The sequence below is a fragment of the Etheostoma spectabile genome, chromosome 21, assembly GCF_008692095.1.
Source record: "Etheostoma spectabile isolate EspeVRDwgs_2016 chromosome 21, UIUC_Espe_1.0, whole genome shotgun sequence".
Lineage (NCBI taxonomy): Eukaryota > Metazoa > Chordata > Actinopteri > Perciformes > Percidae > Etheostoma > Etheostoma spectabile.
This window is the reverse complement of record NC_045753.1, coordinates 18,990,388-19,011,637: the sequence shown is the minus strand read 5'-3', so window position 1 is coordinate 19,011,637 and position 21,250 is coordinate 18,990,388. Positions and strand designations below refer to the sequence as shown.

Here is a 21,250-nt window from a genome sequence, read left to right as displayed (position 1 = left end):
GTGTTTGTAGTGCAGTTCTGGGACTGACAACACAACGAAGTAACCATATCTTTCCCATGGGTAGAAAAGGAGTCATCATCTCTGTGGGTGTCCAGTGTGGGAGAGGAATGGAGTGTGACACTGGGAAATTAAATGTCTAGCAATGAAAAAAAAATAACATGGGGAAAGGTTTGACCCCTTAAATATAACATGGGAGTGGATTAGACTGGGACAGGACGGAAAAAAGAGATATTGCAAAGCACAGCATGTCAAAAGTAAAAGATGTGAGGATGGAAGAAAGATTGTTAGAGAGAATAAATCACATTGAATCAGTGAAAAAGAAAAAGGAGCCACTGTATGTATGTGACAAAGCGACTGAATGACAAAATATTATCTACCAGGGAATTTCACAGCCTGGCAGTAGATGATGAGGTCAGACAGCTCCTGGGCAATCTGTCGACTCTCCTTCTTGTTCTGAGGAAGATAAAACTCCTCGCCCAGCTCCATGTCAAAGACCTACAGGTGCAGGTAGACACAGGACACGGACAACACTGTAAACATTTTACTTAAAGAGATAGTGGTGTACTATTGGAGCTAAAGCTGAACTTCATAGATACACATGCAGAAGGGAGTAGGGGTACCTTGCTGTCCACATTTCATAGTTTGACATCATCAGCAAATTCAATCTAAGAATGTATATTCTTCTGTATCCTCTTTCTGTTTCTACCAGGAAAATGGTTTAACCAAAAAAATACTTATAAGCAGTGGCTTGAATCCAAACAGCCAAACTACCCACTTGCAGCAAGTAGCTATGAAATAGGCTTCTTCTTCAGGATATGTTACACTGTAGTTCCCTACCTTTCCTTTGCTCTGCGTGGTGCTATCAGACTTCTTCATCCTCTTCGGTATTTCATCAACAGGCTGCTCTTCTTTGTCTGCTGAGCTCTTCCCCTCTGGTTTGTCATCCAGGATATTATCTATTTAGATAAAACAATGAATTATAGTAGCTCTCAAGTGTTAATAGGTGTAACTGTAGGAATACTGTGTTTAGGAAAACGGATCTGGCAGAGAATGTTTTGTGTGTGAATCAAGTGTCAAAAACAACAAACATGAATATGCAGTGCAAATTAAAAGTATCATTGGATCAAATACAAATAGAAAACAGTGAAGAATCTGGGGGAAACTAAAAGAAGTGCAACAATGATGGTTGAATGTGACAGGTTAAGATACCTGCCAATCAAGCATGCCCGCCCCCAATCATAACTCTTTTTAAGGACATGGACGTTTCTTAATAAATGTAATTCCTGCACACCATCTTCAATCCATTTAAAAAAAATGTATATTAGCATAGCCGACAACATTTGATCTAAGATAGTTGAATGTTGAATTTGATTTGGATTTGTTGAATAGAAATGCATTGGAGATGATGGCCCAGTTGATATACCGTATGTTAAATCACTTTTCAGATACAGTATACAGTATATTTAAGAATAAGTAAATTTAGCATTGGGAATCTTACTTCTTGTAAAAACAAATGCTGACTTTGTATTTCAAAAGACATTTTTCTTGTTACTCCAAGAAAGTCAGAAAATATATTTACTGTAACTGCAGCTTAAAGGCACTTCTGCATTAGCTTCAGCATTCAACCATGGTGTTTGCTGCATAGATAACTTACACAGTCTAATGGACAGGATAGTGATATGTGATGAATGAGATCACATACATGTTGTTTGCATGTATCCACATACAATTAATTATAATAATAATATACAGTGGTTCTGCATTTCATTCAGAGATTAATTATGCATTTTAGATGACTGCAGGTGTGGAAAATTACAGAATAATTATAAAGGGAAAAGCAGTTTTCAATATCCCTGACTACTTGCAGAGCCCATAAGCAGTCTCCAAAGCAAAAGCGCACAAAGGCCCATCCTCGTTGATATTCAAAGCAATGTCTATCAACTGTAAACAGGAGCAACAGTAGGGAGTTATTCCCTTTGCTCCGGTTCCTCCTACACATTAATCGCAGCCAAAAACACAGAAGGAAACATATCAGCTTGAAAAGGCAGAAGACTTTTATCACAGAAAACTTGTTTAATTCCTGACATTTGGAATCTTTGCCTTTGAAAAAGGTTCAGCAACAGAGTTAACCCTGGATGTCACCCTGTAGGCGGTAGCCAGAGAAGAGAGTTGGGCCAGACTGTGATATGAAAAAGCTACCGTTCAACAACAGAAGGTATTAACTGGGCCAGCTGATGTCAAGTAGAAGCATGTAGGGTCAAATGGAGACAGTGGAGGGTGGGGTGTAGTTTATGTAGTCAGCATATCTTGCTAGCTGTCTGAATTATGGTTAATATTTTACTGAAAAAAAAAGAAGGTATCAACCAATCTATGAGGTTTATATGAGAGAAATGGTTCTGAAAGGTCTTTGACCGATAAGTGGATTAGGAGAGAGCAGCCCCGGGACTGCGACTGTGACAGGGTAGTTTCCCCTGGTCAGTTGTTTAGTGAGGGGGCAGTGTAGGGCCTGAGAAACCAGATGGCTTTGTTTTGTTTCCCTGATGAGCCTGCCCAGCCACTGGCGAGGTCACAGACAAATACAGTACAGAGGGGGGAGGGAGGTGATGTGAAAGAGAAATCAGGCTAATACTGATTGAAATTAATAAAATGTGGGTTTTTTTAATTTAATTTTGATGTTTTAATTACATTTTTTTTAAGGACAGTCTAAAGGTAGAAAGTATGGTCCCATCTGGCCCCCACTCTATACTTTATTAATATAGCAGAATTGTCCAAACAATTCCATTCCAATTACATAAAAGCAGGCCAAACACATGTCAAAAACAAGCACGCCAAACACAAACACACACAACTCACAATCAAAATAACTGTTTTTTGTTTTTTTTAAACAATATCCAGATTGCTCTAGACATTGTGTTCATGAGAGAATTTGATTTAGAATTAAAATCATATTGGATGATGGATACACAAAGTACAAATGCTGGAGGAAGCCGGTAGTTAAGCATGTTGCATTACTGCACTTACATAATGTATCATCATGACAAAACACTCCCGACTTCACAAAGCATCCATTGTTAGCAATTTAGCGGCGATAAATTTGCTTGGGTGCCACCCTATTGTGATTCTAAAAGCTTTATGAATAATAGCGACTACAAAGTAGAGCAGTCTTAACGTCTGTACTGAAGAACACACATGGTTGACCTTATTTTATGAGCTACATTGGAGAATGAGGGAGGATGTCTTGGAGGATGGCAGAGGTCGTCCTCAGTGTGAGCGCATTAACTACAGCTCAAACCGTCAAACAACACAATTCCCGGAATATGTTTTACTATCAAATGGATTAGACGGTATTATTTTAAGTTTTTACTGGGTTCCAGATATAATAATAATATGTAATGGTTTAAATTTGAAGTGATCCTTAGCATGAACAATAGATGGCTATGTTACAATGCATCAGAACATAACCTGACGTCCACAAAAAGCATGAAGCTAGCAGCTGTTACAGTATACGGGCAACGATGCAGATCACTAGTGCACGTCTACATACCAGTGTTTCCACAATAGTTATTCTGCAATAATAGACAAGCACAGCAAGTACATTTGCAACAAGGAGACATAATTTCCCTTTAAAACCCAATTCCCTTTAAAACCCAATTCCAGGGTCAAAAGACCAACAGCTACCACCACAAAACAAAATTAGATGGAAACACTGGTACATAGAGAGGCGCATCACAGCCGTGCATTTACCTTCCAGGCCATATGAGGCAGTAGAGGCTGTGAGGACATCAGCTACGTGGAAAAACAGGCAAGATAAAATAGGAAAGGAGGGGAATGAGAATAGAAGATAACATAAAGAGAAACTTAAGTGTTTGAAGAAAAAAAAAGAGACAGAATAAAAGTGTGAACCGAAACTGATTTAGTGGCTACAACATAAGAATAAAAATAGAATTGATGTGATGTTTTAACCAGAGAATCTATGGAAATCTTAAGTAGAGTTTTTGAGGTAGTTTTGTGTTTGAAATGTGTTTCCAGGGATCCTAAACCCCGTTGCAGTTCTCCTTACCATCTGATAGAGACTCATAGTCGTAGTCGTACTCGTCTTCTTCCTCTTCCTCTTCCTCATTGGTGTGGTTTCCAGGCGAAGTAACCCCTGTTGACCCATTGCTAGCCTGGGCCTGCATGTGGGCCAGCTGGTGAGCCTGTAAAAATGGTTAACATATTGTACAAGTTAGTTACCTAATATATACAAAGATATCTTTTATCTGACATTTGATCTATTTCTACCCATTGCCTGTAAATATACAAGCTCTTATCTGCAGAAAATCTATAGTGTGTATATACTGAAGCACATTATGTGTGCTAGGTAAACTAAGTAAAAATGTTGGGATGTGTACATTTGAGCATATTAGCATCCATTATTTATGTGACAGCACTCTAATCAACACTGCTAAATATTGAATGCACTACAGCTACCTGAAAAATATAAATTATGTAAATGTTTATATATGTGTGGACAGGACAGGATCCTTTTTGACCTTCTGTTTAAGTATGTCCACTGGTGCCTGGTGTGCTTTGAGCTTCTTGTTCTTGAGGAGGATCCTCCCCCGCAGCTGCAGTGGCGATGGCAGGTGAGGGTCATCGCTGAAGTCACTTTCAAAGAGGAAGCGAGTCACGAGCCTTTCCCCGAACACCGTCTACAGGATATACATTAAAACGTGATAGACAGACTACCAAATTATGTCAGATACAGACCAGAATGTAATATGAAGTGAAAGGAGGAGAGGAAAATAAAAGTGCTTTTATCAATGCAAAACAGCATTGCAAATAAACGAGCCCATGGGGACATAGGCTGGCCAGAGGCAGTAGAGCTGTCTCAACATCAAAGATTTTTGTTTTTTTATCAAGCTACTCAAGTTAGTCTCCAGGGAAGATAGGACGTTGGGAAGTTTTGTTAAATGAAAGCACTATGACATTCCATGATGTATCTGTTGTGCCCAGATTTGTGTGGCTTTGAGTATACAACTTAAAATAAAGAAATAAAAAAGGAACAGTTGTAGCCTGAAGATTAGAAAAGAGTTCGCCAGTTCGAATTCCTGCAGCAGCTGAGAAAATCTGGGCATCGAAAACAAATAAGTGGAGTTCTACTATTGCAAACTGCTCTGTAACTAATCAGAAAATACCAACAACATCCGAAAAACAAACTAACACATGGAAAACACACATGATAAGAAAAGTTCTATCTATATTTGTGCAATGTCTGAATTTCTGACATAGCTGCGGCCATACCTTGAAGATTTCAGCCATCTTGCGCTGCTGTGGAAGGGAGCAGTGGTTCTCTATGGACAGGATGACGGGCATGTCCGAATTGACAAATGCAGACCGGTTAACTGCTTCCACCACATCCTGGAGGATCATGGGAGAGATTTAATTGTTAAAAATCACGCTCTAAATCACATATGAAACAATTAAGCTCTATGGAAACCAATACTAATGAGATTTACTCAAACAGCACTTAGATTCATCATCAAATAACATACAGGTGTTTGTGGGCTCTGGTTAGTTACATAAAAGAAATAGCATTGATATGTCCCTTAAGAGCAATGAGCTAGTTTACGGAGATCAGTTGAAAACGGAATTTCAGCCTTTCTACTTTTGTCAAAATAAATACAACACACAGCAGTATTATTGTGCTTTGTTGATATGGCTCTGTTTGATATGATGTTGTTTGATATGAAGCAGAAAGCAAAAAGATCATGTGATTGATTGTTTTTTTAGTTTTTAGTTTTTTTTGCAACAATGGCTTTCTCTTTTCTGATTGTAATTTCTAACCTTGAAGGGTATTTTAGTGGTAAGCGTGTGTCCATGATAAATAACTGGCATGCCATCATCTCCATCCCAGCAGTCCAACTCAACGCTCCTACAGCCTTGCAGCAGCACCTGGTGAAAATTAACATTTAATGATCATGACACGATTGTGGGTCCAGAAAAATCTGAAGTGCGGCTCATATCGGCAGAAAGCCCACTTACTTGACTGTAGAGCTCAACAGAGGACTCTCCTTTGAGCTGGTGTCCAGTCAGATAAGTGTTGTGAGAAGACTCAATGTAGTAGTAGGACAGAGGGTACTGCAGCTCCTCCGGGTTCATCTGGGATTCCTCATTACGAGAAGCAAAGTTCTCCTTATCCATCAGAAACCTGGTACGGAATAAGGGATGGTTAGATACTACTACATAATGCTATTTATCGAAATCGTGATTTGAAAGAAAGCGATTAGCTAATCGTAAAGATCCTAATTATTTGAATGTGCAATATTAAGTTGAATTTGGTGGTGTTTGGTGTAACATGTGGTTTAACATTTTTTCTTATGATTACTGTTTTTCCATAAGATAAATGCTGGAATAATATAGATGTGCTATTTCCAGAGGATTTTTCATAATTATTTTATCACTTTATTTAACATAATTGTAGAAGGAAAAAAAAAAAAAAAAGTTTACAGGAAAGTACTATTATGACTTATTATAACTTTAGTGATACATTTTCTGTGTTTGACTGATTAATGTTCCCTGCTGCTATTAAAAGAAAAACACATACTGTATTGCTGGCAATTCAAGTTATTATGCTCCATGATATGTTTTATCTGTTACACAATGAATATCAAACTTTAGCCAAACTTTTTTTTTTTTTTTTTATCACAAATCGGATCATAATTTCAATATCTGGCGGAAAAATCGCAATTAGATTTCCCCCCAAGTTGGTCAGCCCTATTGCACTACAGCCCAATTACAATTAGCAGGAAATAACTGATAGGTTTATTAAAATGTTGTACATTTAAAACATAAACTTTAACTCCCACTTTTGTTATGATAAAGTATGTAATATTGTTGTTTTATGATATGGGATATTAATCCAGTATATACTTTAATTGCGTTTCAGTGAGGACACAAACATTTAAAATTTGCTTTTACTATACCTTGCAAAGCCTTCAAATGACATCCAACCCATCTGTCTCATGCTTGATGAGGGCTCAAATTTCTGCAACAGAAAAGCATGCAAAATAATGAATTACCATTGATCAACACTCTTTTCCTTCCAGTTTTCTTTTTTTTGGGTTCTTGAATGCTTTTCATCCCTCTAGGCTTCAAACTCTACCTGTATAATGCTGAGAATCTCATCATAGCTCAGGTGTTCTCTCTGACAGTTCACAAGGAAGTCGTTGAGCTGAGGAATAGCCAATCCCAAGACGCCTAGTGATGCATTTTCCACTCCTGTCCCGTTTGTCACGATGCTGGCTGCTGCAATGGCATCTGAGATCTGCCTCTGGTTGTCAGACATCTGCTGCCTCGTCCGGATAAATAGGCCAAGATCAGAACCGTTGCGGGTTAATAGGTCTGGAAAAGAGGAAGAGATTAGCGCAAAAGTAAGGGAGATCCAATGGTTTACATTTTCACATTTACAGCTGGCAATAAATAAAAGAATGTAACGGTTTGTTCTTTTACCGAGGTCTGGCTGTAGCCCTGTGTCTTTATCGTTTATGCTGAGGTTGGTGTACAGAGGAGGAGACTCTGGACTTGAACGACTGCATGGGACAGCAAAGGTGTCAAATAACTCCTTCAGGTCCTTCCTGCTTCGGATACTGTGGAGGAAACAGCACAATCTCATTTCAGACACTTTAGACCGACAAGCAGTTTACTTTAGGATTTCAGACTTTCACTTGACATATCCTCTGTTTTTGTAATATTTTGTTTTCTTGCCAAGGAAGGTGTCATGAGTATGAGTTTATCTCAATGTTCTTGATAACAAACTGATGCATGAGCTTAAAGGATTGTCAATTAGCCGCTGGACAGACAATGGTCAAATGGCTAAAAGAAATAAGCAGTTTTTTTGAGAAAATGATCTGATGAAGTACTGCGCTTCCATTTTCTCTGCCTGGCTTTAGTTGAGCAAGTGTGACATTTTAAAGGAAAAACTGCTGGGCAGCAGATGAGAGGATAAACTACAATCAAAGAAATGTAGGAGGACTTGTATGTGAATAATACAGTGCTTATCAAAGCAAAACATTGTTTCCTTTCATTTGACAGGGAAAAATATAATAGAAGCTAAATATACAGACACAGGCATGATAACCTCGAGAAGCATTTGTTGAATTTATTGATATTGATTGATCTATTGATAAGAACACAATAATTATACAAAAGGAGGGAGTGAAATGGCAGAAATAAACAGAAGATGTGCAATGTACATACTGTATATCATTGCTTTAAGCCAATACTGAGAGTCGGATGCATTGATATATTTGATCAAGGTTTTAGATCAAACATTTAACAGTTGTTTAAAGCTTAAAGTTAAGTCTGCCAAGCTTGTATGTGAATCTCAGCTTTAGGGACAGTATCTTACTCAACTGATAATGCAGAGTACCAACAAGGTAAAAAAACAACAACAGGATCTACTGTAGTAGACACATTTTTGGTATCTACCTGAATGACTTGAAGAGCTCGACGAACTCGATGAAGCTCATTGAGCTGTCAGAAATCATGAGATTCTGGAAGCCTTTGAAACAGCCTTTACCTCGACCGTGCCACGACCTGCTGCTCCATGCCCTACAACCCACAGAGAAATTGCTACATAATGTAACTTGACTGAAAAAATAAGGTTTCCTGCTTTAATCAGACTTTCACACCTCCTATCCTGGTATACAGTATGGTACATACCCTGGCTGTGACTTGGCAGTTCCTGAGAGGATTGGAGAGGATTGCGGGCGGGAATGGTTGGACCCTACCATGCTGGAGGAGGAGGAGGAGGAGGAAGAAGAGGAAGAAGCTAGCAATCCAGGACTTTTACTGGATGAGAGGGAAAATGGTCCAGGGAAGCTGTCGTCTATGGAGTCAAAGAGAACTGAGGGTAAATACCAATCATACAGACAACACTGTGCCATAGAAAATTTCCTGTGAAGATTTTTTTTCTTGAAATTAGGTTTGTGTAGTCTTGTTTGCTTGTTTGTTTTATAAATTGTGTAGTTTTGTGGGTTATTAAAATATAATACATTTCCTAGGCATATCCTTCTACAGATATTTGATTATTTGTTCTAATTAGCTCTGTAAAATGTAACCTGGATCTTCTTGGTCAATGCTGTCAGACTCCGGCCCGTTTCGATACAGTCCCTCCTTACAGCTCCTTGTTTTCCTGGAAACCATCTCGTCATCTGTGGCATCCCCACTGTCTCCCTGTGTTGGGTGTGTAAACACACAAATGTTAAAAACAAGAAACTATTTAGTGTTAGAAACTATATATGTGTGAGTCTGTAGTTGATTGATCCAGAATGAACTGTGAAATGGACAGGAAGCTTGTCATACTGTATGTGTAGTGTACTGAATAGTTGTATTATTTGAGAAAAACGCAGAAAACTGGGAGTTCTGTAAAAACATATCAAAACAGGAGTATGTTGGTGAAAACCCAGTCAGCAGATTACACTTACAACACACTGAAGTTTTGCCTGCTCACTCATTGTTGATAATAGTGTCGGCCAAACGTAGTCTCTAAACACAGCAACAACTTGCACATGTACTGACCCTAACGAGGACCTTCTTCTTCTTCTTGGTCTTATCATTGATGCTCAGAGGGCTGTTTTTCTGGGCAGCAGATTTCTCCACTCCGCCTGTAGCCATGTTCCACCTCCGCCCACCAAACAGCTCAATGGCATGAGCAAGTGTAGGGCCTTCGTACCTGCCATCCTCCTAACAGAGACAAACACAGACACCAAGGATTTCATGAACAGGAAGGTAGCAACGGGTTAAAAAAGGCAAGGTTTAATCTAAAATCAAAGTTTTTATATCATTGTTTGTGTGCTGCATACATTTTTATGACCATAGAAAATGGAACTTGTTCAAAATGCCTAATGGCATTATTTCATATGATGAGCAGTGTTCCTTAGGCTCTTTGGGAATTTGAGGCTCTTTCAAAATATTTTAGGGACAAGTTTGGGGTTTTAGATTTAAAGCACAATGAAGAAAAAGAGAGAAAAAACACCAATAATACTTTGCTTTAACTTTATCCTTTACCACCTATGGTCCACCTTAAATCCAAGCATACATCGAAACAAGCATATCTTCAAGAAAATTATTGTCAAGGAAACATTCAGTTCAGAGCTTACCTGATACAAACTGACATACTGCTTTCTCAGCCACTGCAACCTTTGGTCAGGAAACTTCTTTAATTTTCTGTTTGCATTCACCAACTCTGACAGGCCTTTATGGAGCATCTTTGCCGTGTGGTTGGGGGCTACAAAGTGCAGGAGTCTAGTGGCAATAGTTAGGAGATTCGTTGAAACATTTAGTAAACAGCAAGGTGTTTTACCGGCGTACCAGTGTAACATTACATTAGTTTTCAGAAAGCGGATTTTGAAGCAGGGCGCTGGTGGTAATAAAGCACTGACCTGTTGTCGGTGGTACTGAGACCATAGAGGAGGCTGAGACCATTTTCCTCCACGCTCATCTGGCTCAGCTTGTTCTGCAAACATACAGCATGGACGTCCACTCCCTGATGACCCAGGAACACTGCCTGTACATTTAGATAAACATAGTATTATAAGTGCAATTTAACTTGTGACTGTAAATAGCTATTCAAACGTAAATCTGAGAATTCTGGGTATTAAGTGATCATATCTGAAATAATGCTATCAATGTGAACTTAAAGAAAAAGCTAAAGACATTATATTTTTTTTAAACTTATTTTTGTAAAAAAATAAAAAATCATTTCAAACCTTCACCACACCAAGGTCCAACAGGCCCTCTGCTAGTCCTGCCAATACAGTCTGTCCTAATCCCAGTGGCTGCTCTGTAGGGGCAGCCCCTCCGCTCTGAGGCTTACCTGCCATAAATCAACACATTTACGATATGTATGAAATGTAGTTAAGGCACAGGATATTAAGCAACATTTACAACCAGTTAAAACTGTATGTGTTTTAAAAGACATAGCGCTTACCTACCGTGGATAAACACATTTAAACTATCTTTAAAACATAATGGTTAATGGCCTCACTGCTGTAAATGATACATACAACAACATCCTGGGCAATACAAACCACAGACAACAAGGTTGTAAGTTTAACTGAAGCGTTGTATAAGCAGAATTGTTTCCATTTTTATATTTTTTACATATCTGAACAAATAATTGATTCACTGATTAATCAATGGCAAACTTAATGACAACCGGTTCCCAGCTGAGGAGATACCCATGTCTTTTAAATTATACTGAACACTCTCTGTCACAGTTTACCCCAAGTGAGTGTTGTGTTGTCAGGTTGTAGTCGCAGCAGACAGCGAGCTGTGAGGTGGCTGTCCTGGTCGTAGTGGATGACTGTAGCCCCTTGCAGCAGAAACTGGTGAATGTCTGGTTGTATTGACAACACATACCTTGAAAATTAAAAAAAATAAAAACACAAAAAGTGTGAACGGTCTGTTGAGCTATCTACGTGTTTGTGTCTAAGTGTGTGTATGTGCTGTTTACCAGGGAATGAGCTCAGTGCCATGGCTGAAAGCTCTGTGTGTCTCCTCCGTCCCCTGAAACTCGACCTCTTTCACCACCGGCTCAGACGACAAGTTACCCTCAAAATCCGACAAGTCCCCCACCGTGAATCTGAAGATGGGTAGAAGTTGGGTTTTAAAAGCAGAGATTTAGTTGTGATCGGGGAAAAGTTTGAAAAACATTTTTTAATAATGTGAATTTCAGCCTTGAATGATTTCCACAGGAATTTGTAAAACTGTTATTACATTTAATTTCAAGTATTGCAGCAAATCAGGTAGAGTGGTTATTTAAAAAGAAATGCATTGAGGTCCCGTCAAAAGTAAGTAATTACCTGCATATACAGTAAGACACGGAATGTACTCTGTACTGTAATGCATCAGTTGAACAAGCAAAAAAAGCATCATGCATTTGTCATTGCACATTCCTTGACTGCAACTTAAACCACGTTGACGTTAGGCAGCATACTCAAACTACTGATACTTTTATAACCACTTACAAGACATGGTTTGATTCTGGCGGTGCCCTAAACGAATGGGAACTAGAATAGGAAAAGGGGATAAAGAAAGAGCAGAGGAAGTGTGAGACAAATGAAGAGAGGACACAGAGGTTTCTATACAGAAGTTGGAAGAAAAATTGCAAAAAGGGGTCGGCAGTGGAAAAGATTAGAAACACCGGAAAATAAGTTCTAAACCTCTTTGAGTAAGAAATATAATATTTATCAGTATCCCAGTACAAACAAATCAAGACTATACTCCTAGCCAAAATTAAATAAGACTTGTTATCCTGCGCTCTAATGTGAAATAATAACTCAGTCAGAGAAAACTGTCCACAAAAACTGAGAAGATAAACCAGGTTTCCTCAATACAAACACCACAGCACAAGCTTGAAATGAAATACTTTTTCAAACACAATTGTATGTTAGTGTCCAACTTCCATCTTGTGCTTTCAGCTACCTGCCACCAGTGAGCTAAACAGTACCAGAGCTCTGTTCCTTCCTGTCCTGACAGGAAACTAACCTGTTATCTTTTATCTCTGTGACACAGGGGTTTATGTGAACACCACCTCATCTCAATAACAATCTGAAAATGTGTCTCTTCCAAAAAGATTATTGTGTGTTAATGAAAGACAACTAGCACAGTTGTCTTTCATGAACACAGGATGTTTTTTGTAAAAGAACGTGGAATAAATGTGCAGACCACACAATCCAATCTAGGAAAAGCACTGTATTTTTTATCATGCTGTTTAATTAATCCCATGACGTTTTCTTCAATGAGCATACAACCACTAAAATATTTAATTTTAACTTCAAGTCTTTTTAAATTGTTATGTAGCAATTGTTTTATTATTCCAAAAGAGACTGCTGTGGTTGCATGTCCACAAAAGCCTTCTAACTGTGATGAGGCACGGAAATTAATGTTTTTATTCTGAAGTAAGAATCCAGCCATGCCAATCGTTCACAGCTCAGCATTAGTCATAGTGTGATATTAATCTGTATATGGCAGACCTTTTTGTTTTTTTACTTTGTCTATGAATCATTGTGAACGACCAGAAAAATAAGAACACAATTTTGGAAACAGACCTTTGGCAGGGAGGGTCACACTGCAAAACAATAGAATCTCTCCAATGTGCCTTAAAGGAGTGGATCGCCAAAAAATTTCAAAGTAGGGTGCATTAAACTAAAGTAATATGGTTTACATTATACGGATATACAAATGAAGACGAGGTTTATCATTGCTAAAAATGTAACATTTCCATACAACCATAGACACAAACTGTAAGAGATCATAGAAAGGGATTTGAGATAAAAGAAATACTTGCTCTACCCAGATACAAACACATTAAAACAAGACACCTGTAAAAAAATAAATAGTAAAACACAAGTAAACAAAAGAGTGAAAGCAACTGCTTTATGCAATCAACTGAGACACAGTGTCCCTGTGTCTTGATGGACTGTGTCAAATGCTATGTGCCATTTGATACTGTCCTGTACTGTGTCTCATAATCTTGGTCACCACATCCCCCCACAGATCATCCTTCAGCTGGATGGGTTCAAGACTGTTACAGAAAACATTCACCCTTCTAAGGTATCCCTAAGTAAGACAGTCATTTTGTATGAGCTCCAGAGTTGTAAACAGAGAAAACAAAATGTAAAGAAAGGGGGGAGGGGTACTGACTGATTGCGGCAGCGGTCCCTGAAAGAGTTGTTTCTGGACACAGGGGATGGACCAGTAGAATAGGGACTAGTGGACGCCTCATCAGGATCCTCTGCCTCTAAACTACGATTACAAGATCTGAGGAGCAGAAAGAGAAAAGTCAGAACAGAATTTATTAGAGATCAAAGCAAAATGGTGAGTAAAAGAAAGTTGCACAAACAGCTGTACAAAACATTGTCAAATTTTTTTTTCCAAAGATGTAGTTTACCTGATAATCTGGAGGATGTTGCTGACAGTGGCTTCTTTCTCTGGGACGTGTAGTCCATCTGAACCAGACCGCGACATGAAGTTTTGCTGGCCGCTGTAGTCAGACGCAAACTAAAGACAGGACAACAGACAAAACAAACAGGATGAATTACACTCACATGATGTCTGATTCTTACTGCTAGAGTCAGTTCTATGACATGTGTGTTGGTTTGTGAATACTTATGAGTGCTTACAGTACCTCTATTGAGTCCTCTGTATTATCTAGAGGTGGTTTCAGGCTGATGATGCTTGCTGTCCCATCCAAGGCGTCACTCAGCTCCTTCAGAAAAACCCCACAGAATGGCACCACCTATTGTGCAGGGACAGAGAAAATCCCATCCCATTATTTACTGTACTGCAATTTGTTTAATTATAGTGGTCAGATAAGTAAGAAATAGGAAGTATGAAGTATTACAGTGCAATTAGACCATTGCATTACCAAAAGTCCCAAATTTAAATTAACAACAACCCACCTTGCATCCCGGGATGTTGAGAGCTCTTGTCACAACCTTCTTGTACTCAGAAGAAGATTCGTGCTGAGCCATGGCGTCCTTTAGGCTTCTCATGGTCTCGATGTCTGACTGGTCCATAAACTGCCACATCTTTAGCACCTTGCGGGACCTGATATCAAATATCAAATGTCAGTTGGTGAAAGATGTGATTCTGTGTGAGCAGCTATTCTTTTAAGAAAACAAAAGATACAAAAAATAAATCTGTGTATAGTTTATGAGCTTATTTGAGTTATTGTCTGTGTGTGCCGTAACACCTGAGACCAGCCAGGAACTCCATGACACCGTTGTAGTTTCCCATGTTCCAACAGCATTTAGCGACATGGACTAGATAGGAGAAAACTTCTCTCTTCTCCTCCATGGACCCTGCTGTCAGGATAAGCCACGTCACCCACGAACTCACCTGTTGATAAAGAGTTTTACATTTAACACACACATATATATATATATAACATAATTACACTATTATATAATTTATATATATATATATAATTTTATTACACACACACACACACACACACACACACACACACACACACACACACACACACACACACACACACACACACACACACACACACACACACACACACACACACACACACACATATATATGTATATATATATATATGTGTGTGTACATACACAGTGGGGCTCGAAAGTTTGGGCACCCCAGGTATAAAATGTAAATGTGTGTGGACTTTTCAGATTGGACAAGGTAGGTAACTGTGTTAAAACTGTACAAGGCTGTTACAGAAACTGTTTATTGTGTGTGGTCTTTCTTGTGTTCATGTCATCTCTTTTAAAGTCTGGTATGAGCTGTCTCTAAAGTGGTAATGTATGCACAGGACCATGCCAGCTGGCCACACACAGACACACGCAGGCAAACACACACACCCGAAAGAATGAAATCAGATACAGCGTGTATATCAGCTGCACTCTGTCTCTGCGCTGACTGCCCTCCAGCATGCGCAAAAGACATGATGGAGGAACCAGATATGCATTGGGGTCAACATTCATTCTCTCTCTCTCACACACACACACACACACACACACACACACACACACACACACACACACACACACACACACACACACACACACACACACCTTACTTACGAGTTTGTGTTAAAGCCTCCTGAATGATTCCACACGCACATTAAATCCCACATGCATTGAAACTTCCTGAACCCTCTTTCAGGCGATCAAAACACCCCCCTTGCCCAGAGAACTATTACTGGGTTATGTAAGGATCTGTAAAGCCCACCACAGTCTTAATTTGCAGGGACTAAATAAATATGCAAGAAAGTACAACTAAAATTGCACATGTAGAGTTTGTGTTTGAGATTGTGTTGAAACACTGGTAAAATGTTTAAATTGTTCCCATGTCACCTTTGACCTGGATTAATTCACAAGCAAGCACACAAATCATACATAACACGTGCACCAAAAAACCCAGCCTAAACACAATACAGATCCATTAACATACACTAGGTATGAGACTATGGATACTCACATATCAACCTCAGGCACATATGTATATACAATTTAACACACAATATATACAGAAATCTTAGATATGAGCTTCTACAAACACATAACTCAATCCATAAACACATAATCTAAAGTGTTTGATAAAATGCTTAACTTCATTTGGTTGACCCTAAAAAGCTGTCTTTCATAATTTCAAATTTCCTTGTGTTAATAGTGTTATGGTTTGTTAAGTCTCACATTTTTCTCCCTGTCCAATGTAAGTGAAAGCACACCAGTGTATGCATTCCTGTGTGATAGAAGCATGGGCTTGAGGAGGGTTGAGGGTTGGGAGGGTAACTGTGCAAATGCAATCCATCTTGGAGAGTTAACAGTCTCCTCTAAACTGCTCTCACTAATGTAACGTCTTTATTTATTCAAACTGAGAAACATGAAAAAAGAAAACTCAAGTTAAAGTTCCAATTTTTTCTATTTTGGCTACTTGTCATGGAATTGTTAAATTTCCATTTTTTTCTGAGCGTCATGTATAGAAAAATACTCCTGAAGCTGGCGAGGATTCAGTGTCTTGCTCTATTAACGGCATGCTTCAGTTGTACTAAACACTTCTGTATATGGCTAACTGACAAACAGCCTTGCTACCCTACAGTCTCTTATCTGCCCTGCTTTGATTATGCCAGGATGTGTGCCCCTTGCGGGAAAATCTGCCATCAGTCACTTCTAGCGTTATGACATCAAGCAAAGCCATGTCAGCGATTGGGTTTACTTACAGTCACCATCTAAACCAGTGTGATGGCACACAAAAGCAGAAGAGAGCAAACAAGAGACAAGAACATGTACAGGAGTACAGTAAAACAGACTAACGTCGTACAGAATGTTTCCTCAAACAACATCCTCCCTTACATACATAACATAGGTGTTATCAATAGCACCTTGACAAGGCACGCGCACACACGCATGCACGCACAGAGCTAGGTACAAGCTAATCCCCCCTTTGATGTTTGTGTATGCGTCTGTCTGTCCGTCTGTCTGTCTCTATCTGTGAGCGTGTTACTAGTTATTTGTGTAATATATTATTAGAACGATGACGATCAGTTTCTCCTTGATAGATGAATTACATGACTAATGCTGACAGACAAGGTCAATGCATTAACACATACTTGTCCTGTAACAGCTAAACACGGACAGAAAAGAGCTCAAACTTCTCACCCTTCACAACCTACAAATATTCTCTTGCCGTGCTATCCTCTTTAACTGCGTAATCTTTCACTCCCATTACTGGCTTGAAAATGAACAGGATCAAAAACAATTACTGAAGATACTTTGGAGAAAAAAAAAAAAGTATTTACATTTACAATATTTTGTCTATCAAGTGTGAGTAAATAAATTAAAGATAATAATGTATCATATCCCAAACTGTGGCTCCAGTCCAGTCACTTATAGAGAATATCTCTTTTTTAGAACATAGCTTATTTAAAAAAAAATCCTTACTTGCAAATGTATTTCCATAAAGTGACTTTAAATACCAAAAATGTTCTATTTGAGACCAAAAGCCAGTAAAGAATGAGTTATTGTAAATAAGGCTGCAACTAAACTGTATCCATTACCAAATATTCAACCGATTATTTTCTGAATTAATTGAATTGTTTGGTCTATATGATATCAGAAAGAGCCTAAAAAATTTTTTTGTTGAACCAACAGGTCAAAGCCCAAAGATGGTCGGTTTACAGTTGAATAAAACTATTGAAACTATGAATTGTGATTAATGGCTGCCATTTTGCTTAATATGCTTAAATAAATCAATTTAAAAAAAATAGTTGGTCCTTTTTTTGTTGATCGATCAACTAATCGTTTGTTTAGAAAAACAGTAGGAACTCCTTGTAATGTGAAGAGATGAAAATTAATTAAAAAAATTGCAAGATCCTTTTACTTTCTAACGTAAATGTTTGACACAACACAGTCCACAATCTCTGAGGAAAGCTTGTCCAAACTGTAGTACACAGGCAAAGCTAGAACAGAATACTTGGACAGTATCTCATCTTGTTCGGAGAGTGTCACGATTTGAAGCCAGCTTCATCGGTGTCTTCAAAGAGAGAATCACTGTTGTCATTTGACTCCTGTTGCACTGTGCCCATATATGGCTACAACAAACGTTAGATTTTTTGCGTCTCTCCTCTCGCTCTCGATTTAAATGAAAACCAGCTGATGTGAGAAGCACGCAACTTAAAGATGACATCATCGTTTCCAATCAATCTTGCCCTCTCTCGCTTTCTCTGTCTCAGCAGTACAGTGTTGTGATTGTTTATTCTCAAAGTCACTCACCATAAAAGACACAAGGCCCAGGAGAGTAACTTCAGCCAACTTACACCACTGAAGTGAAGTGTGTGTGTGCGCTTGTGTACACAGAGTGTGTGCATCAGACATGAGCTGATAAGTTGCTATGACTCGCACGGCAAATACCACAACGCAAATCCAGCTTTGGGAAAACACAATTACTGGTCTGCTAAGCTCTTCAACCTTTCACATTCATGTCAAATCGCAATACACGCATTGTTAATGTCTCTGATGATGTCATTAAGGGGAGGTCACTAAAGGGCACTCAAGCACTGTTTTTTTTTAATTTTTCCAATAGTTAACAAGTGGCCTCATTCAACATGAATAACATCTCTAAAAGGTCTTGTTTAAGAAGTTGTTTAAGGCATTCAGCAGTCGCACCATTCAACTATTCCACATAGTTTGCTGATTGGCATCAAGTCTTAAATCATGTAGTAAAAACGTAACTGGTGAGATATAATCCGACTGTGTGAGGTTACTATAATGAATCACTGTCTTTAAAACTAAAGGTGACACAAGAAAAGGGTAAAATATTTGGATGTCTGGTTAGAAGTAGAGCTGAAACAATAATCATTCGCCAGAAAATTAATCTGCAACTAGTTTGATAATTGGTTGCATGTGTGTGAAATAGACAACAAATAGATAAATAAAGATAAATAACTTGAGAAAAAGCATAACAATCCGATAAACCACATTTTAAACAACCCGGCTTCTCACCTCATTGAAGCGCGCCACCAGGTCCTCCACAGCGTTACTTCGCTGAGCACTCTGGGTAGACATGGCGGGCACCGAAAGTGAAGCCTTGAGGTTTGGGTGCCGTTTGGTTTGACACTCGGGAGTGCCCAGGTCTCGGGTGAGGAAACAGAGGTAGTCCAGGGGAAAGACCTGCAGGAAGGAACAGACGAGTGAATTATAATGACTGCCATCTTAAAATTAAACTCTCATCTGATGTTAGTCATTTTCTCCAAATCGTTTCTCATCCAACGTCCACCCAGTTGTTACAATCAAACTAATAGAAATATTCTTTATACTTCTTTGTCCCAGAGATGCGTTTGCGTGCATGTCCACCCACCCGTTGGTAAAGCTGCTGCTCTTGCTCGGTTAGGATGCAGGCGATCTCCTCAGGGAACTGAACAAGGTGGCGCACCTCCACCAGCTCCTTGCTGATCCCACTGACACTGGGAGGAAAAGAGCCACTGCTGGTCATACTGTTGGCCAGCTGACGCTCTGGATGGACAGATAAAGAGGAGCAGACAAAAGAAGAAAGAGATCAAGGCTTACATTGCTGATCTTGCTGAACTTACTTTTTCACGTCATATCACAAACTAGTTCGTATTTGGGGCGCACAGTGAGAACAAAAGACTGTTGGACTCATAAAAACAGAGTGAGAGAGAGTTGAAGAGAAGGACGAGAGAGAAGGGTTAAAAGGAAAGAAAGGAGAATGACTTGCCATCACTAGCAGAGACCGCTTCTGCTTATACGAGAAAATTACAAACAGAAATCCGAGAGGACGGATTACAAGTGAGATATTATCTAAAAGTTGTAAGCTTTAGTGAAATGTGCATCTCTTTTACAGGATTAACCTGAATACCTCAAGTCTCCATCAATCCCTGCAAACCACATACTCTCTCCCCCTCGACTAAGCCTGCACACTTCCCCCCTCCAGAAGTAAACAGCATTGATCACCTGCCAGTTCCTGTGTTTGGATTTCAGTTAGGTCCATTAGTTGGTCTGTTTACACACACACATATGCAAACCTGTCCTCATCTCTGCTAACAAAAGACTAATGGACAGTTTTCAACACTGGTGGTGTAGCTGCCAGGTAGACATACTGTACATTGCAGGGATGATTGCCACATAAACTAACAGGCTTTTCCACTGCAGGAGCTTTTCCAGGAATCATTTGAGGGACTCCCTGCATTTTGATTACAGAAATGAGAAAACCTATTCTAGTCACTGGGACATTGTCATCCCCCCCACACACGCACACACAACCACACACACACACACACACACACACACCCCACACACACACACACACACACACACTAGTGTGTTTCTACACATAAGCGGACGCACACTTAAAGGTTGCCCTGGTAACCCTTGAGATGTGAACAGTAACCATGGCAACAGCAGTGCCGCTCGTAGGAGCAAAACTGCTATTTCGCAGTTGATTTGTGGATCCGCTCACAGCTTCGTTAATGAACTCTCAGTGTGTGTGTGTGTGTGTGTGTGTGTGTGTGTGTGTGTGTGTGTGTAGGACAAGGACATTGACAGACTGGGCATAAGAGACATTTAAGCATAAATGGGAAGAGAGAAAGGAATGGAAAGAAAACAAAAGTGAAGATTAAAAGAAATAGAACTGGAGGTTGTTTGAACAGAGAAAAGATCAGAGAAAATGAACATGGAGGAAACAGAGAGAGGAAAAATGAGAGGGGAAGAGGACAGAGATAAGATGGAAGAGAGGAAGGAAGGGATACTGTAAGTTGAATAAGTGGAAATTGTGTAGTTTACGATATGCAGAAGGTGTGAGCTATCTATCACAGTTAGAGAGACAGCGTAATCCACTAAATCCTTTAAATTTACTAAAAGTGACGCCTACATGTCACACTATGTAGTCGAGATGTGAACTTTCATCTGGTTCACAACATTTGCCATTGGTCAGCTCCTCTCCTCCTATTATTGCATGGCACAGGTTGGCAAAAATGCCATAAAAATAAGATTATGAGATATGAGGAGGTATTAGTACAGTTATTAGTACAGAACTATGTAAATGTAAACACCTTCAAATTAATATGAATTTCATGACAATGCAGAGGACTCAAGTATTGATGTATTCATGCTTTAAATTAGGAAACACACAGGCAGACAAGGCTGTCAGACAAGGCAGTGACATAAGGGTCTTAAGAGATTCTGAAGGACCAATTAAAAAAATGTGTGTTGAA

The 21,250-nt window shown here is 39.2% G+C and overlaps 1 protein-coding gene across 9 annotated transcripts in view; it reads right to left on the bottom strand.

Moving 5' to 3' along the window:
- Positions 1–21,250, bottom strand: part of plce1 (phospholipase C, epsilon 1) — an 84,499-nt gene that overhangs the window by 14,598 nt on the left and 48,651 nt on the right. For 4 of the 9 annotated variants that reach the window (XM_032502386.1, XM_032502379.1, XM_032502380.1 and 1 more), the window contains 28 exons: positions 19,378–19,532; positions 19,023–19,190; positions 14,741–14,886; positions 14,448–14,595; positions 14,174–14,284; positions 13,937–14,046; positions 13,690–13,806; positions 12,012–12,053; positions 11,498–11,626; positions 11,267–11,403; positions 10,752–10,858; positions 10,425–10,549; positions 10,143–10,287; positions 9,562–9,726; positions 9,102–9,216; positions 8,704–8,869; positions 8,470–8,592; positions 7,492–7,628; positions 7,145–7,383; positions 6,966–7,027; positions 6,025–6,190; positions 5,827–5,934; positions 5,284–5,400; positions 4,533–4,691; positions 4,061–4,196; positions 3,745–3,786; positions 838–956; positions 378–495 (listed from right to left, as the gene is read on the bottom strand). In XM_032502386.1, the coding sequence (XP_032358277.1) occupies positions 378–495; positions 838–956; positions 3,745–3,786; positions 4,061–4,196; positions 4,533–4,691; positions 5,284–5,400; positions 5,827–5,934; positions 6,025–6,190; positions 6,966–7,027; positions 7,145–7,383; positions 7,492–7,628; positions 8,470–8,592; positions 8,704–8,869; positions 9,102–9,216; positions 9,562–9,726; positions 10,143–10,287; positions 10,425–10,549; positions 10,752–10,858; positions 11,267–11,403; positions 11,498–11,626; positions 12,012–12,053; positions 13,690–13,806; positions 13,937–14,046; positions 14,174–14,284; positions 14,448–14,595; positions 14,741–14,886; positions 19,023–19,190; positions 19,378–19,532 (3,612 nt within the window). The remainder of the gene's footprint in view (positions 1–377; positions 496–837; positions 957–3,744; positions 3,787–4,060; positions 4,197–4,532; positions 4,692–5,283; positions 5,401–5,826; positions 5,935–6,024; positions 6,191–6,965; positions 7,028–7,144; positions 7,384–7,491; positions 7,629–8,469; positions 8,593–8,703; positions 8,870–9,101; positions 9,217–9,561; positions 9,727–10,142; positions 10,288–10,424; positions 10,550–10,751; positions 10,859–11,266; positions 11,404–11,497; positions 11,627–12,011; positions 12,054–13,689; positions 13,807–13,936; positions 14,047–14,173; positions 14,285–14,447; positions 14,596–14,740; positions 14,887–19,022; positions 19,191–19,377; positions 19,533–21,250) is intronic. The other 5 variants (XM_032502387.1, XM_032502384.1, XM_032502388.1 and 2 more) reach the window with 3 other exon arrangements.